The sequence below is a fragment of the Apis mellifera genome, linkage group LG5 (genome assembly GCF_003254395.2).
Source record: "Apis mellifera strain DH4 linkage group LG5, Amel_HAv3.1, whole genome shotgun sequence".
NCBI lineage: Eukaryota > Metazoa > Arthropoda > Insecta > Hymenoptera > Apidae > Apis > Apis mellifera.
The window spans coordinates 12,518,949-12,535,323 of record NC_037642.1 but is presented as its reverse complement, the minus strand read 5'-3'; the positions used below and the strand labels follow the sequence as shown (position 1 = coordinate 12,535,323).

At 41.0% G+C, this 16,375-nt stretch overlaps 2 protein-coding genes and 1 long non-coding RNA gene across 11 annotated transcripts in view; 2 read left to right on the top strand and 1 right to left on the bottom strand.

Moving 5' to 3' along the window:
• LOC408862 (prolyl 4-hydroxylase subunit alpha-2) overlaps positions 1–16,375 on the bottom strand; it is a 323,379-nt gene that overhangs the window by 21,766 nt on the left and 285,238 nt on the right. The gene's annotated exons all lie outside the window — the stretch shown is intronic.
• LOC100576404 (probable helicase with zinc finger domain) lies at positions 2,171–6,658 on the top strand. Its single transcript, XM_006569951.2, has 5 exons — positions 2,171–2,608; positions 2,871–3,556; positions 3,838–4,509; positions 4,611–5,126; positions 5,267–6,658. The coding sequence occupies exons 1-5, from the start codon at positions 2,386–2,388 to the stop codon at positions 5,897–5,899; spliced, it is 2,730 nt and encodes a 909-aa protein (XP_006570014.1). The 5' UTR covers positions 2,171–2,385; the 3' UTR covers positions 5,900–6,658.
• On the top strand, positions 6,943–15,416 carry LOC113218761. Its single transcript, XR_003304640.1, has 2 exons — positions 6,943–11,321; positions 13,778–15,416. It is a non-coding gene; the product is annotated as an uncharacterized LOC113218761 (long non-coding RNA).

The window sequence follows — 16,375 nt, the reverse complement described above, 5'->3', positions numbered from 1 at the left end:
GAAACACTTTATATATATATTTTAAAAGTGTACACAATTACCCGTTAGTTAATGAGAGTTCCATTAATGGAAACGGTAAATAGATTTCATTATCGTGCAATTTACATTTCGAGAGAATTAATTTATTCGGTTGTCCTTCTCGGTTGCCAAATGGATTTTCGGCATGGACAAGAAGCGTGGCCGTTGATATCCGTGAACGCACTTTTTGTTTCGTATAACTTTCTCGTAATTGAGTTTGTCCGACCTGTATACATATATAACGGAAATTAATTGTATCAAATTAAAAATAACAACGCGAACGTTATTCAGTTCAAATATCACATCTCGTAAGCACGAAACTCAAAAGTTAAATTAGGATTACATACATGTGTATATATATATATGATGTTACAACGTCGAATGTCGTGGCTCGATTTATTCATGAGAATTAACCATCGTTGTACCGTCTTGGAATACAAAGTAGATAAGAAACTTGGTAAAGTTTGTCCGCATGCGATACAACCGTGACTCCTACATAGAAGGTAAACACCAGCTATAAGTTCATAACGGGTAGCGACTTTTAGATGGGAGCGAGAGGACAAACGAATGATATCTTTCTCCTTAGGAGAAAAACAGAAAATTATTTCAAGCGATGTAACGGTGAGTTCTTGTAAGGATATGTTTCTTCGTACGACGAGCTGATATATATTTATCAATAAAGATCATTGCACTTCAGTGCATTTTTGCACAACGAGAAACAATATTTTGTTATTTCGATTAAATAAAATTCTGGTGTCCTGGAATAGAAATTGTTCGAATTTGTTTCCTGTTGAATTATGAAGAAATCGGAAAAATATATAATTTGAAAAGTGTTTAAAGTCAAAATAATATTTTAAGATGAATATATTTTATATTTCGCTTTTATGTCGCTTCTACAGTTTATTAACGACATCATTTCTATATCCTTTATAAAGTCAATCGAGACTTGCATTTTTTTCTCTTTCTGTTTGCTGTTCTTCTTAATTTGTACTACGTAAAATTTATTTTACACCGATCTCACGTATTCTCCCTTAACTATCTTCACGCGTGGAGAGAGAGAGAGAGAGAGAAGCATCCTTCGTGTCGTTTCTCGACACGCGTTCACACGCACGAGGCGCACGAGACTTCAACACAGAACCACGACGCCACCACGCGATCGAACGTCGTATCAGATTTCCCTCGGGGAGAGTCCGAAAACGGACAAATAGTTTAGTCTCGCGTTGGAAACTGGACAATTGAAGTCCCGGTGACTTCAGTCGAATTCCGGTGGTATTTTTTCATCCATCCCCCTATTCGAGGCGTCGGAGTATAAATGGAATAGGCTGGTATCGAGAGGGAATAGGTAGGAAAGGTAACGCACGAAATGGTCGACGATTCGAAAGCTTTCAAGCCGGTAGAGGGTTAACCGCGATCCCCCACTCCTCTCCTCTCTTCGCCCCCTTTCCCCCTTCTCCTTCTCCTCTCGTCAAGGCTCTTCAACCGCCCTTCAACTCCCACCTATAACACGCGCCTCTCGCCTCTTTTCTCTATGGTGGCGCGTGGTGGTGATGGTGGTCCCTCTATCTCTCGAAACCCTTCGCCTGGCCGCAGGATAATGGCGATCGTCATTTAGCCACTTCCGGTGGTTCGATAGCGGTTCGCGATTTACATGAGAATCTTCTCTCTGGAATTTCCACCAGATTGCGCGCGAGAGGTATGGGGAGAGGGAAACGATTTCCCTTTGGTTGGATTCTGATCGTTTCTCTTCTTCTTCTTCTTTTTCTTCTTCTTTTTCTTCGGTTTTGTTTATTCGTCTGGGAGGATTGCCCATGACGATATATTCGCGATTTTTCAATCTGATTCGCGAATAAGAGTGATAGATAATTACGATCGAAGAGATCGAAGTTTTAATTTTGCTTAAATATGCGTAATCAATTTTTAATTTAAATACTAAATTATTGAGAAATATTAATTTGCTTTTTTATTTTCTTTCAAGATTTTTTTATATCGTTACTTGTATGTTCCCGTTTATGAGAAATTTGTATCGTAAAAAGATCGATGTAACAAATATGATAAATCTTTTTCCGTCGTTAAAAACGTTGCTCCCAATCGTCGATAATATCACTCGCCCGGAGTTACGAGTACGTCGATAGTCGCAAGATGGCGACGATTGTGTTCCGACATTATACGTTGGCGCATGCGCAATGCGCACAAGTAATCCATCAGTAATGGAAAGCGTTGTGCGGCGTAGAACAGAGTTATCGTAGCGATGCGTGGTGAAATAGTGCATCTGTTGCTTCGAAAACGTGAATAATCGTGGATTGTGGTATGATGTAGTTATTAATATCGAAATTTTGTTGAAATTATGCGGAATTTTTATCCGCGATCATGGTTGATCACTCGTACCGAATGAACGGAGAGGTTAATACACCGCTTTCTTCCGGCTTCGCCGAGAAGGTACATCACGACTGGGTAAAATCGGAAAATCCCGAGACGATTATGACGTGCAAACAAACGGACGACGTGTTGATTTTCCCTAATAAAAATCTTTGTTGCCGTTCGACCAGTAACAATGTGATTTTCAGTTGGGACTTCCAAATTTTGGCGAACGGTAAGTGTCGTTTTTTCATCGTGTTTACATTTGTATTTGACAAAAATAAACAGTTAATATTTGTAAACGATATTAAAGTATTTATGAAGAAAAAAAGGAAAATATGAAATATCGGAATAAATTATTATTATTATTATTATTAAAGTGATATTGATATACACTCATGATTGATGTGAAATATATATATATGTATGTGGTTGAAATTTCAATCTATGGTATCCTATGGATAGGTGTCAAAAGAATTTATTGTATTTATATGTAGGTAAGCAGTTGCAAAGAGTAGTATTAACATTGGATCAGAATCGCAGAAATTTTGCAATCAGATCTGTTCTGCATAATAACGTTAGCATCGGGATCACGAATGGCCAAGAGTGGTACAATTCAGAATTGAACGAGTCGAATGCAAGTGGAAAGTCGACGAAGAAAATGCATTATTTTGTTAAAATTTGCTTTGTTGCCAATAGATACGGCACGTATCGCCAAAACGTTATCTTTTACTTTGGAGATTATCCTGTGATACTCCAAAGGATTTGTATGGATTGTTTGCCAACCGAAGATTTTACAAGGATTCACGAGGCAACAAATTATCAATTCTCCCAGAATCCAAAGACATGGAATAACGAGACGTCACAAATATGCTGGTTTGAGTCACCATTTGTGTCCGCAAAAGATCCAAAGGAGGACAAACTGTCGGTGATCTATCCTTATCCAGACAGAAGCAATTTCATCCTGACTCAAGAGTCTCTTACCGACAATTGTTTAACACCAGAGAATTACAGAGGTCGCCTTCATGAATTGATCACCGTCGAAGAGCTAGCTAGACACGAACAGATAGCTAGATATAACGAAACCTCATACATGCGTCTTCTTAGTCATTACGTTTTGACATCTGCAGGCGATGGATCCACCATTGCCAAATATGCACCACCTGGTGAGCTCTTTGCTCAGGTGCGGTTCCTTTCAGCAATTATAGCTTTCTTTCTCTTCCTACTACTACTATTACATTCTTCTACTATTTTCAACAATAACAATAAAATTAGTGCTAGTCTCATAAATATATAAATACATACACATGTACATACATTTATACATACATACATACATACATACACACACACATACATACACACACACAATAAAAGTATATATGCTCTAATATTAGTAATATTAGTATTGTCTCGAGTTTTTGATTCTTGAAAAAAATTATGTATGATGAATTTTTATCACAGCTGCCGCTAAGCCGCAGTATCTCAGAAGATACGAAAAGCGGCAGACTGTTCCTGAGAGGTTGCAATAAAGTACTTTTCAAGAATTTGTCACGAGCCACGAACATGATATTCGAGGCGCACATAGAGGACAAGTGTACACAGACCGTGTACGTTAGATTGTCGAAAGAGTGCGTGCACACGTTAAACTTGGTTGCCAATACGGATCTCCAGGTGCAAGTGCAATTTTTGTTGAATCGGCTACCTTTCTGCGAATGGCACAAGACCGTGGATAGTTTGCCCGATATAGGATTAGTATTTCTCAACAAGATCCACATGGATATGAAAGAGATCAACTTTTTGGATCTGTTAGGGAGGGACGCGGTCAATTTCAGATTTTCCCTGCTCAACGTGGAGCAGAAGAGGGCGTTGGCAGCGATCACGGCCCCGGACAAAATCTCCATGCCCCCGGTCCTGTTGCTGGGCCCGTTCGGCACGGGGAAGACGTTCACCATTGCCCAAGCGCTCCGCTACCTGCTCACCAAGAGCTCCGAGTACAAGATCCTGCTCTGCACGCACAGCAACAGCGCGGCCGACCTATACGTGAAAGAGTTCTTCGACGTTTGGTATAAATTCGAGAAAATCCCCCGTTTGAAGCCAGTCAGAATTTACTACAAAGGTAGAGCCAAGAACACGGTACGTCTGCGCCTGCTGGGGAAAAAAAAAAGAAACCATAACCGAAAAAGGAGGTCGAATTATCAGTTTCCCTCTCCATGTTCTCATTCCACCCGTTTCAGGTGCACCCGGTGGTCCAAGAGTACAGCCTGATGAAGAAGAACGGCACGTTCCGGAACCCGACCGACGAGGATCTGAGAGATTGCGGCCTCATAGTGACCACCCTGGCAACGTCCAGCTGCCTCACCAGCTTGAACCTGTCGTTCACCCACATAGTGATCGACGAGGCCGCCCAGGCGTTGGAGTGCGAGGTTCTCATACCGTTGTCCCTCGTCACCCCCCAGACCCGCCTCGTCCTAGCCGGCGACCAGATGCAACTTGCGCCCGAGATATACAGCGACCTGGCCAGCGAGCGGGGCCTAGGCATAAGCCTGTTGGAGAGGATCTACGGGATGTACCCCCAGACCCACCCGTGCAGGATCCACCTGCATCAGAATTATCGGGCCCACGAGGACATCATCAGATTCACCTCGGAGATGTTCTACGAGGGGGTCGTGAAGCCTGCCAACGACATGTTGATACAACACCCGGTGTTGAAACCGTTGACGTTCTACGCCGTTCAAGGCGTGGAAGTGCAGGTAATCGAAAGAGAAAAAAGCATCCAACTTCCATATTCCTCCCCTCCCCTTTGGTAAATGTTTTTTTTCTTTTTTTCATCGAGCTCTCAACTTTGTTTCTTTTTTTCTCTCTCCCCCGCCCCCCCCCATCTCTCTACCAGGACATCCACTCGACAGGCTACGCGAACATGAGCGAGGTGTACGAGTTGGTGAACCGGGTCCAAGAGTTGAGGAACAGCTGGCCGGTGGACCGTTGGGGCTCGTACGACGAGAAGTCGATCGGCGTGCTGGTCTATTACGCGGAACAGGTGCAAAGGATTCGGGCCGAGTTGAGGGAGCGGGGGATGACGGACGTGTCCGTGGAGAGGGTGTTGAACGTGCAGGGGAAGCAGTTCACGGCCGTGTTCATAAGCACGGTGAGGACGAGACATTGCTGCCGTTACTCGGCCGAGAGGAACGTGAAGGATTACGGGTTCCTCACCAATCCCAGACTCCTCAACACGGCCATGACGCGCGCCAAGTGTCTGGTGGCCGTGGTCGGCGACCCGGTCGCCCTCTTCACCATCGGCTCGTGCAGGAAGCTGTGGCAGAGGTATCTCGAGCTGGCCGACCTCCACGGCATCGATCGGGACACGTTGAAGCACCACCTCAGCCTCGTGCCCGAACTACCGTTGATCGCCCCGTTGAACCCGTTGGCAAGAGAATTCGTGCCAAGGAGCAACTTCTGCATGGTGGTCGAGTACGTGCCGGTCCCGATGATGTACCCGGTGTTCCATTGCCCGTACTTCTCGTAGTGTCGGCGAGAATCGAACGATTTGACGCGTCGTCGTTCTTAACTCCGACCTCTCTGACCCGACCTTAAGTGTCTTATTTTTCCCCTCCTTCATCATCTTCTTCCTCTCCTAGCTCCTCTTCTTCTCAATCGAGAGTTGAAATATTTTTTTTCTCGTGGTGGATCGTTTGCGAGAAGATGACGAGATTTTTTTTTTTAACACACTTGATGATATTTTGTTAAACGCGATGGAAAAAGAAAGGAATGTGACGATACCGTGCGAGTCGATGTAGAGCGCCACCTATGCGTACCGTTGGGTTAGAATTAGGTTAATCGGTTGATCAACGATGATGGCTTGTATGTATACATTATATATCTCTGTCTCTCTGTGTCGGTTATTGGGGATTACTAATCCTTGGAGTGTCTCTATCTCTCTGTCTCTCTTCTTCCCTATTCCCTATCCCTCTTTCTATCTCTATCTTTCTCTCTCTCTCTCTCTCTCTCTGTGAATAGATTTAAGGAATTAACAATTGTTGCTATATAAATAGATTTGAAATTGTGCACTTAGTCTTATGAATGTGCCCTCGGAAATCAATGTTTATTATAGATCGTATTATTATTATTATTATTATTATTATTATTATTTCTTTAATCCTTTCGCCTTGTTGGTTTAACAGAGATGCATCCGTTTGGAGATTGTGCAGCTTATCATATACGACACTATATATACCGATCGATTATAGAAATATATTTTTTACTAGTTCCTTTACTAGTTTACGCAGTTTTTTGTATGAATCTTTTAATATTCCCCCTTTTTAATCACCCTTGAAATATATATATATATATATATATATATATATATATCGCGACGAGAGAGAAGCATTGACGCTGCCCTTATTAAATTGTAAAATTCGCTTCCTTTTATTAAAAAAAAAAAAAAAAAAAAAAAAAGAAAGAAAAAAAGAAAATCCAAAAAAAAAAATCTATGCTTATCGAATAGTAAAGTGAATCGAAATTAAACGATTTTTTATCCGTATCATTTTCGATTTCTTTTTTTCAACGAAATATATCTATTTATACGAATATATCATATATATATATGTATATACATATATATATATATATAAATATTTTTTTTTTAACAATGAAAAGTCACCAAATACTTGACGATACTTTGATTCGAAATAAATTGGAATTCACGTTGTTGCATTGCCTCCGCGAGAAAGATTTCGATCACGTGCATTTATATCCCCCCCCCCCCCCCCCCCACTCCTTCGTAATTTCGCGCAAGCGTTTGGTGATTTGGTGAAACGGAACTGTGTATGCGAATACCTCGGGGTATAAAAAGGGACTCGTTTCTGGACGAGCAGTGAGTAGTTTGTCTGGCTGAGTTGGAAAGAGTCAAACTGTGGTCACCGACGACCCTCGAACGGCTGAAAAGGGTGGCGAAAAGAGCGAAAAGCGGTTCGCGGGTTCCTTTTGAAAAGCGCGCCGCTTCTGTTTCACGCGTTCGCGTGAATGGCGGCCGCGGACAAAGCCGCCCGCCTCGTCCGCTTTTATTCCCGTAATTAAGGACCACTCTGACGAAAAAGAGAGAGAGAGCATTGCGACCGGGTCGTCTTATAATTAAGGGAAAAAAGAAAAAAGAAAAAAAAAAAAAAAGAAAAAGAAGAGAGAAAAAAAAAAAACGGAAAAAAAGAAAGAAAAAAAAAAAAGATTTGTGAAAACAATTTTTATCCAATCCTTCTCCAACGGATATTTTTTTGTTCGGAGAAAAATGAATAAATAAATAAAGTAAAATTGAAGAAGATCTTTGACGTGTTGGAATTTAATGTTTCTTGTTGTTGTTTATTATTATTATTATTATTATTATTAGTTTGGTTACGTATAATTGCATGCATTCATATTATTGGTTTATTGCACGTTCGTGACGAGATTGTCGAGTTGGTTTTTTTTTTAATCTTGTCTGGACCTGTCTTGTTTAATATTTCCTTTCTTCTTTTTTTTTTTCTCTCTCTCCTTTTCCCGTACGAATTTTTTGGTTCGTTCTGTTTCGATCAGTTTTTATTTTTTTTCGTTTTCACCTCGCCTCGCGTTTCTTTCGATTTTCCTAACCAATCGATCGAGAAAAAAGTGGGAGGGGAAAAAAATGAATAGAGAGATGGGCGAAATTAAAAGAAAAAACGCAAAAAAAAGATAGCGTACTTTTTTTACCTTTTTGTCAATAATTTATAATATCCCGTGTAAAGAAATAAATTTTTACGAGTATCGGTTACGGAGCGAATATATACGACTAGAACGCTTAGAAAGACGAGTTGTTCCTTCTTTCCTTGTTCCTCTCGTTGTTGCCGTACCCCCGATCGAAACAAGCGTTATTTCTGGAAATACGCGGATTCGATGACTTGACGCGCGATAAAAAGAAGGTAGGAAGGAGGAGGAGGAGGGGGAACGAGCGAATGAGCAGCTCGTAGTTAAACTCAATTTCCTTCTAACAAGGGGGTTATATCGCCTCGGGCATCGGAGGAATTCCAGCGATATTCTTGCTCTCTCCCTCTCTCTCACTCTGTCTCGACGAGAGAGAGTGGGATGACAGCCAGCGCTTGGAATTTATCCACGAGTACTACGTTTGCTCCTTTTTTACCGTCGGGTAAATGATAATTTCACTTCATCCTGCAATTTATCCATCGATTCATTTCGCGCGAATTAGAAATTGAAAAAAAAAGAAAATTGTATTACTCTTAGCGATCCAACGATATATCAATTCAATCGTGGATGTCGAGGACAGCGTGCGCGAAACAATTAATTGTGATCGTCGAGCAAACAGCGCACCACCACTGTCGACAGATTCACCGACAGATTAACTCGGTTGTGATCACATATTACCGCGGTGTCTCGGCGATATCCGGAATTACGCGACGATCAATACGCTAAAGACGTATTACTATGCGATCTCTCCTCCAAGGATATTACTCGGATCATCGCCGCATATCCGAACGTGTAGCGTATACTTTGAACAAAAGGCACGAGTATCAAATGGCGCGTGTGTTCGAAGAGGGAGGGGATGACAACAGGCTTCTCGATTCTCGGTCGGTAATGCCGGTGTATCGATGGTGAAAAATATTGCGATATTAATACGCATTATTCGCGAGCTACGCTCGTACGTTATCTGGAAAAAAAAAAGGAAGGAATCTACCTGTTCTCTGAATCTCAATCGTCGAAAATTCTCCAACTTCGAAAATTCACCACTAATTTCACTTCATACATGAAATAAACCGCCAAGATTTTCGCTCGACTCGTAAAAAAGATCACGATCAACATCCATAACCGGGCAATTTTCATTTTAAAAACAATCTACTCGATTTTCACGGACGATTGCTCCTCGGTATAAATATCGGTTTCTTCTCTCTCTCTCTCTCTTCGATGTATCGGCTGTGCACGGAACACGGTGCACGACGGGCGGCCATCTTGGTGGGGACTCGCAATATGGCTCCATTTGCGAGGCTGTCGCTGTAGATCGGGACGATAATTTTCTGGTGGCTCGTTGTCTCGACGTTTTCCGACCGTTTGGCCAACGCCAAATGGATGGATCGTCGCCACCGGAAGTCGATTATAACGTAACAATTTTGAGAATCGCGGCGCTGCAATCGCGGGTAACTTTCCTCGTTAACTCGGTCGCTGCTCGCTGTTTCCAGCTGCTTTTTCGCCGCTCTGTGATCAAGTGCCGTTTCACGCTTCTCGATTCGAAATTGTCGGCCGGGTATAAATAGGTCCATCTTTCGATAAGATTCATATTATATCGGTTAATTAGTGTCCTTTTCATAAATCAATGCGTAATTTTTCGTTTATTTTTTTTTTCAAAAATTTGATAATTGAACAGCCGTGTTGTTAGATCTTTTGTCTTGGCTCGCTTCGTTAAATTCGATTTTTATCTATTCCCGAGCAAAGCCAATTAGCACGTGTTTCTTTCGCGAAAACACGCGCAATCACTCGCCCCTCTTTCTCGTCGAACGAGATCGACTTCCGGCCTTGCCCAACCAACTTTTTCCTAATTGCATCGCGCTTATCGCGATACAGCGTGCCGGGACCCGCCGCCTAGAGCAATTTCCCCGTTAATTGAAATTTTTCCTGGCCCCTGCCCGCCCGATAGGTGGCCTGCAAAAATTGGATAAAGCCCTCTTTTCACCCAACTTTCTCGACGAAACTGCGAAAACTGGAGTAGAAGATCGTTACGGGATCGTTAATGGCGAAAAAGTTTCGGAAAAGTTTTTCCTCCTCTCCTCTTCTTCACGCTTCCGATTTTGTTGTACGAAATTTCCAAAAAAAAAAAAAAAAAGTATCTATTACTATCTATTACCGACGGAGAAAGAATTAGGGCACGGTTTAATATTCGATTTAATATTCCCAAGAATCGAGAAGAATTATTCTCAACGTTGAGAAAAATAAACAAAAACAAAACAAAAAAAAAAAGAAACCGAAATGAAAGGTAGAAGTAATAATAAGAACACTTTGAAGAAATTTAAAGTCCTGCCATCTATTTACACGTCTTACACACGCGCACGCGTATTATAAACAACGTTTAAGGACGTTTATCTAGAAGGCGATCCACTTAATACCCTGGCATTCCTTGCCTCGAGCGAGGAATCCAAGCCTCGGTGAAATTATTCGCGCTCCACGAAGGAACCTCCTCCCCCTCTCCCTCTAAGACCAAGATTAATCGTCGGTTAATTACCCCATTGGATGCGAGGGATAATTTTATCAGACAGCGACCTATTGCCAGGGTTAATGCCGCGCTGATATTGGCCGAGGTAGATACGCCGATGACAGCCACAGCCGTTGATATATATATATATATATATATATTATATAATATATATGCATACATACGTACGCAACGTATCCCTGCCATTGTCGCGAGAAACACCGGCAGGCACGCGTTCCACGTGTGTGTACACGCGCGCGCAGCGATGGATCGGTGTGCATCCGTTAACGCACGCCCGCTCGATTGTGGTTGACCGTGGTTGAACTCTCGTCGCCAATTCCCCCCTTCCACCTCCTCCGTCCGCCTTCTGCTCCTTTCCCCCCTTCCCCCTCTTCCTCTTGCTCCTCGCAGCGCCGTCTACTCGATTCTACTTGCTTAGAGATATTGTCTGCGCGACGCGTGTCAGCGTGTCGTTGCCACCCACGCCGTGTGCCCCGATAAAATTATCCTGTTGACGAGTTACCTTAACGAGCAAGACGTGGATCACGGTAATTCGCCGCCGAGATGTTGGGGCTGTTTCAGAGCCCAACCTCTCGCGTTTAAAGCGAGACACGAGTGGCTGGTTTTTGACGCGGCTCGGAGGATAACTCGTCGCTTGGATCGTATGCCGGTCGAGTTATAGGTTATAGATAGAACGGTGCGTGTACGATGGGATTGATTGGAGAGTTGGAATTAAAATTCAAAGGTATTCTTTTTCTTGTACGTATGTATGGGATGAGAGACGATTCATGGGTAGATTGGGATGAGTGTAGTATTTCTGATCTCGGTGTTTGTAACGTGAGGTTATGTTTTAAAATGTACGACGATTAATAAAAATATTACGATGATATTATTGGGACGAGTTTATTTCTATCGTTTGATTTTAATGCGGTTAGAGAGTGGATGTGTTTTAAAAATTCGACGAAAATTTAAAAATATTCTTCTTTTTGAGACGAGGATATTATGTTGGAATTAGTTTAGTATTTCTAATCTGGTGTTTGATTCGAGGTTATGTTTTAAAATGTATTAATAAAAATGTCACGTTGGGACGAGTTTATTTCTATTATTGGATTTTAATGTGCTTAGAGAGTGGATGAGTTTTAAAAATTCGACGAAAATTTAAAAGTATTCTTCTGGGATGAGACGTGAATATCACGTTGGAACGAGTTTAATATTTCTAATATTCGTTTCTGACGCGTTCAAAGAACGGAGATAATTTAGTTTACGTAAAATGATATATTTTGGATATTTTTCACTCGCAGTTGATCTACTACGATAATTTCGTTGACTGTTAAGTGGGTATTATATTTTTTCTCCATTTATTTTTTGCAATAATCTACGCGTGATCGCTTCATCCGTTATCGAAAAATTTATCAATCGTTATCCTTCTTATTTATAAATTTATATTTAACGATATCGACGGAGGGGCTCCTCGAAAGTTTAAATGCAAATCTTCCTTTTCACCTTTTCACGAGGGAGGCGGTCATTAAAAAAATTACTTTTTCGAGGAGTTTAATATATTTCACATAAAGTTAAAGTGGAACTAATCCCCCTTTCGGTTTCGTTCGAAACGATATTCCATTTAAGAGATAGGTATAGGTAGAAACCTATCCGATTGATCGAAATTTCCTCTCCAGCGAAGGGTTGGAAAAATCAAGGAGCAAAAACCCAATAAACTGATTCCCACCGGAGTCGATAAAGCGTTAACGAGTTAAACTAATTTCACGCGCCATTTCGATCGTTGGAAAACCACCACGAGCATCGTTAAAACAAACATTCCGACTGTTACATGTATATAAAAAAAAAAAAGAAGAAAGAAAAGAGCAACAAATTCATACACATCGCTTCGATATACAGGGTGATCCTATAATCTATTTTCTTCTATTAATCATTCATACATCTTAATTTTTAATAAATTCTACTTATTTTAAACAATGATATCTTTGAAAAATTCGAAAGGTGTACGAAAAATTTCGTTTATTAAATTATTTATCCAATAAATAAGAACAAAATAAGGGCATTCATTACAACTTAAAATAGGCAAAAATAGACAAAGATTATATTCGAATCACAAATATCATTATCAAAAATATCAAAAGCTTGATGACTTTAATAAATCTTTATCGTTCTATCGTTACTTTAGCCTTTCAACTCACTGTTCCAATATAATCCTGAATATCAGGTAATGGAATTTGTTTCAACTTGCGGTTGCCATTCGGTTTTCGAAATTTTCGACGATTTCGCGCAATCGATTTCGACGATTTTATCGACCTTCGGTTAAACGCGTTCGAAACGGTTTTCTTCAGGTTCTCTCCAACGAAATTCGCGGAATGCATAAAATGGTAATATTTTCGCTTTCGGTTGGATTCTTCGAGTTCGAATTCGTTCGATTTTCCATCGCTTCGTGATTTTTTCGAATTTAAAGAATTTAAAGGGGTGGTTGGAAGGATTGCTTATGACGACGAATTTTTTCCTTTCTTTTCCATCGCTTGTCGAGAAATTAGAATTTTTCTCAAATCTTTTTGTGAATTTTGTGAATTTAAAAAGAGGAATAGGTTTTTTAGGGAAATGGATCGATCGCTTATGATCGATGATTTTTACTTTTGCGAATTTAGAAAAAATTCGAATTTTTTTCGGTTTTTCACTCTTCGTGATTGTCCTTCCATCCTTGAAAATTAAAAAAAAAAGAATATATTTTTTTAGGGGATTGGATCGATCGTTTATGATCCAACGACGAATTTTATCGATTTTTCACCGATTTTTTGATTATTAATATACTGTGAATAAAATTTAAAATACACTGAAATTTTATTTATAATTTTATTATTGAATGTTGTCAGCAGCAACCATTATTTCATAGTTGCTATTCGATACACTTCAAATGTTTTGTAAACAGAGGCGCAATTCGCATTCGGATAAATTTACATTTTATTTATTTTCACTTCACTCGAATTTTTTCTTTTCCTTTCCACGCGTCGATTTCTTTCTTTAGATTCGTTGGAAACGATCGACGATGAATTTTCACTGGTTCTTTTTTTTTTCTTACCTCTCTCCTCCTCTCCGTTCACAGATTCCTGGCCAATTTACCGGATTTCGCTTCGTTCACAATTACAGGATGAAACAATTTCAACTTTATCTTTTTTTTTTTTTTTTTTTTTTCAGAGGACAAATCGCCCCGTTTATCAATCCTTGGGATCGCGGCGGGCGGGTGACAAATGGCGACGCGGAAGGGTTGTTTTAAAAAAAGAAAGAAAAAAAAAGGGAAAAAATTCGGTTATTCATCGGTCCATATAGAAAATTGAATGGAATCAAGCGCTCTGTCCGGATAGTTTGTAACCGATCTAGCGAAACGGGCGACCGCAATTTTGCGAACGGCCAACAATTCAATTAAATTCGCGCCAACACCGCCGCGCCGCCACCACTTCCGCCGCGGAAACGCGGCCGGAAAATTTGGCCGGCGCAAAATTTGTCGAGTCGCGCCCGAAATAAATTTCGTGCCCCGAATCGATCATCCTTCCTTCCAACGAATGCTCCTCCTCCTGCCTCTTCCCCCTCCCCTCCTCCCTTTTAATTCCACTCTGTAATTCGGTAATGCAATAATCATTACACACAACCAGGGGGAGGGGGGGATCGATCGTCCTCTTTGTTCAGCGAAACGATAACTCTGCTTTTGCTCCTTTTGTACCCTCGTTAATCGCCTTTCGATTCGAATTCCGATGTAATAATTATGGAAATCCGATACGTAAACCCGATCCTTCTCCTCGCTATTCACGTTTAATCGCACGATTCGCGTTTTCAATTTGTCAGGAAGCGTGGTTATATAAGAAATAATTTGAATCTTTGCTACGAACTTTCGCACTTTTCGTAAGACACAGCGTTCTTTCTCAGTAGCGCGCACATTTCAGTAGCTTGGTCAACCGATCTGTCAAGATGGAAGGCAAAAAGTAAACAGCGACGCGAGCGACGCTTCTCGCACGCCGTGTGTTGCTCGAAATTGTAGAACTGGAAACTATTAGAGCGCTCGTCGCGACTCTTCTTGAAAACAAAAGAACGCTCTTTCAGATGGCGCCACCAACGGTAAAAAGTAATTCGAATTCAGTGAGAAATTACGATCGTAGAAAGAAAGAGGAACTTTGTACGCGCAATACGTCAATTTAACTTCGTTTGTTTCGTTTCACGATTTTAACGGTCGAGAAGGGTGGAAGAAACGGATAAAACTGTTCGAAAGATCGAACAGATATACAGTACAGGCTGAATATTTGGAATATTTAGAAACGACTCGCCGTGGCTGAAGTGTCAACGTGGAGCCCAGGCTCGATCAGCATTATCCTGCTTGAAAAGAATTATATACAAACGCTTGCGGATCAGTTTCCTTTGCGGATGGCGCCACGAACGGTAAAGTAATTCGAATTCGGTGAAAAGTTACGTTATTTGCACAATCCAATACATACATATATATATAGTTTCTCGATTCATTTCGTTTCTCAAATTATACGTTGATTTTCGAGGGAAAGTTAAAAAAAAGCCAAGAAAATGTGGAAATGTGGAACCAGGGTTTCTCTTCTGTATCCTCCGGTATTATCCACCGGGCCGAAGCCCGTTAATAACGAAGACGAGCGTTCAATCGAGCCTCGAACATTCCCTACCTCTCCCCCTCTCCCCCCCCCTCCCCACTTTTCGACCTCGATATAATCGATAATCACACAGGAAACGGGGCCATCGCATCGTCGAGATGGCCCGAATACAGACGTCTCTCAGGTGTATCTCGAGTGCGTAGCATCGTTTAAATCTATCCCCTCCCTCCTTGTCTCCCAGAGATCACGCGTCTTTTTTTTTCCTTTTCCAAAGTGAATCCGAGAATACTGGTCCGGCTTTGAAACACGGAGGATCGAGGATTCGAGAAAACGTTTCCTCCCACTGAAACGGAGAAGCGTTGGTGGATGGAGGCACGATATTATTCATCCGCGAAGCGAGCAGGAATTTTTACCGACGCGTCGTGCGCGATGTCAGATAGAGGATGATATCTTCGCGTTTTATATCCTCTCTCTCCTCCCCCTCCCCTTCTCTCCCTCTTTCCCATCGGATATCGGGACGAAAATGCGCGGATTGTTTTACGTTGAGAGAGGTACATGTACGATACGTATTCCCTTTCGAGGAGGCATCGTACATCGGTGTCACGTGCTCTCGAACGTTGCCGATTATAAGCGACGGAGATGGAATAAAAATGGCGGCACGTCTGATCGCTTCTCGTTTCGCGTATAGTTGTAATGCGGAGAGGGAGAGTTGGAGGGGGAGGGGGGGAGGTTTTAAGAAAAGATTAACGTTCATTTCGAAAGATATTCGAGAGTTTAATTTTTTTAGAAAATGATATTGTTTTTTTTGTTTATCGTTTTATTAAAAATGTATATATATATAAATATGCGACTAAATATATAACAAATATTGCAAAAACGTTGAATTTGGATTAGATACGGAATTAAACTGGAAATTATAAAATGAAAAAAGCAAATGTGAGAGGATTGTACGATCGTTCAAACATCGAAAGGAATAAAAAAAATTGCCAACTAAAATTATAGAAATATTGTTACATATATTATAATATAAAATAGGTTAAAATTGATATAAATGGATATAAATGATTGGATTAAAGGATCCGCCAGGTGGCGAATTGTTCAGTTGTGCCCATATATATCGTTAATACAGTTCTGCAAAGTTTTGCAAATCAAATATGGCGGAATATGAAAAGAAGTGGAAAGTCTC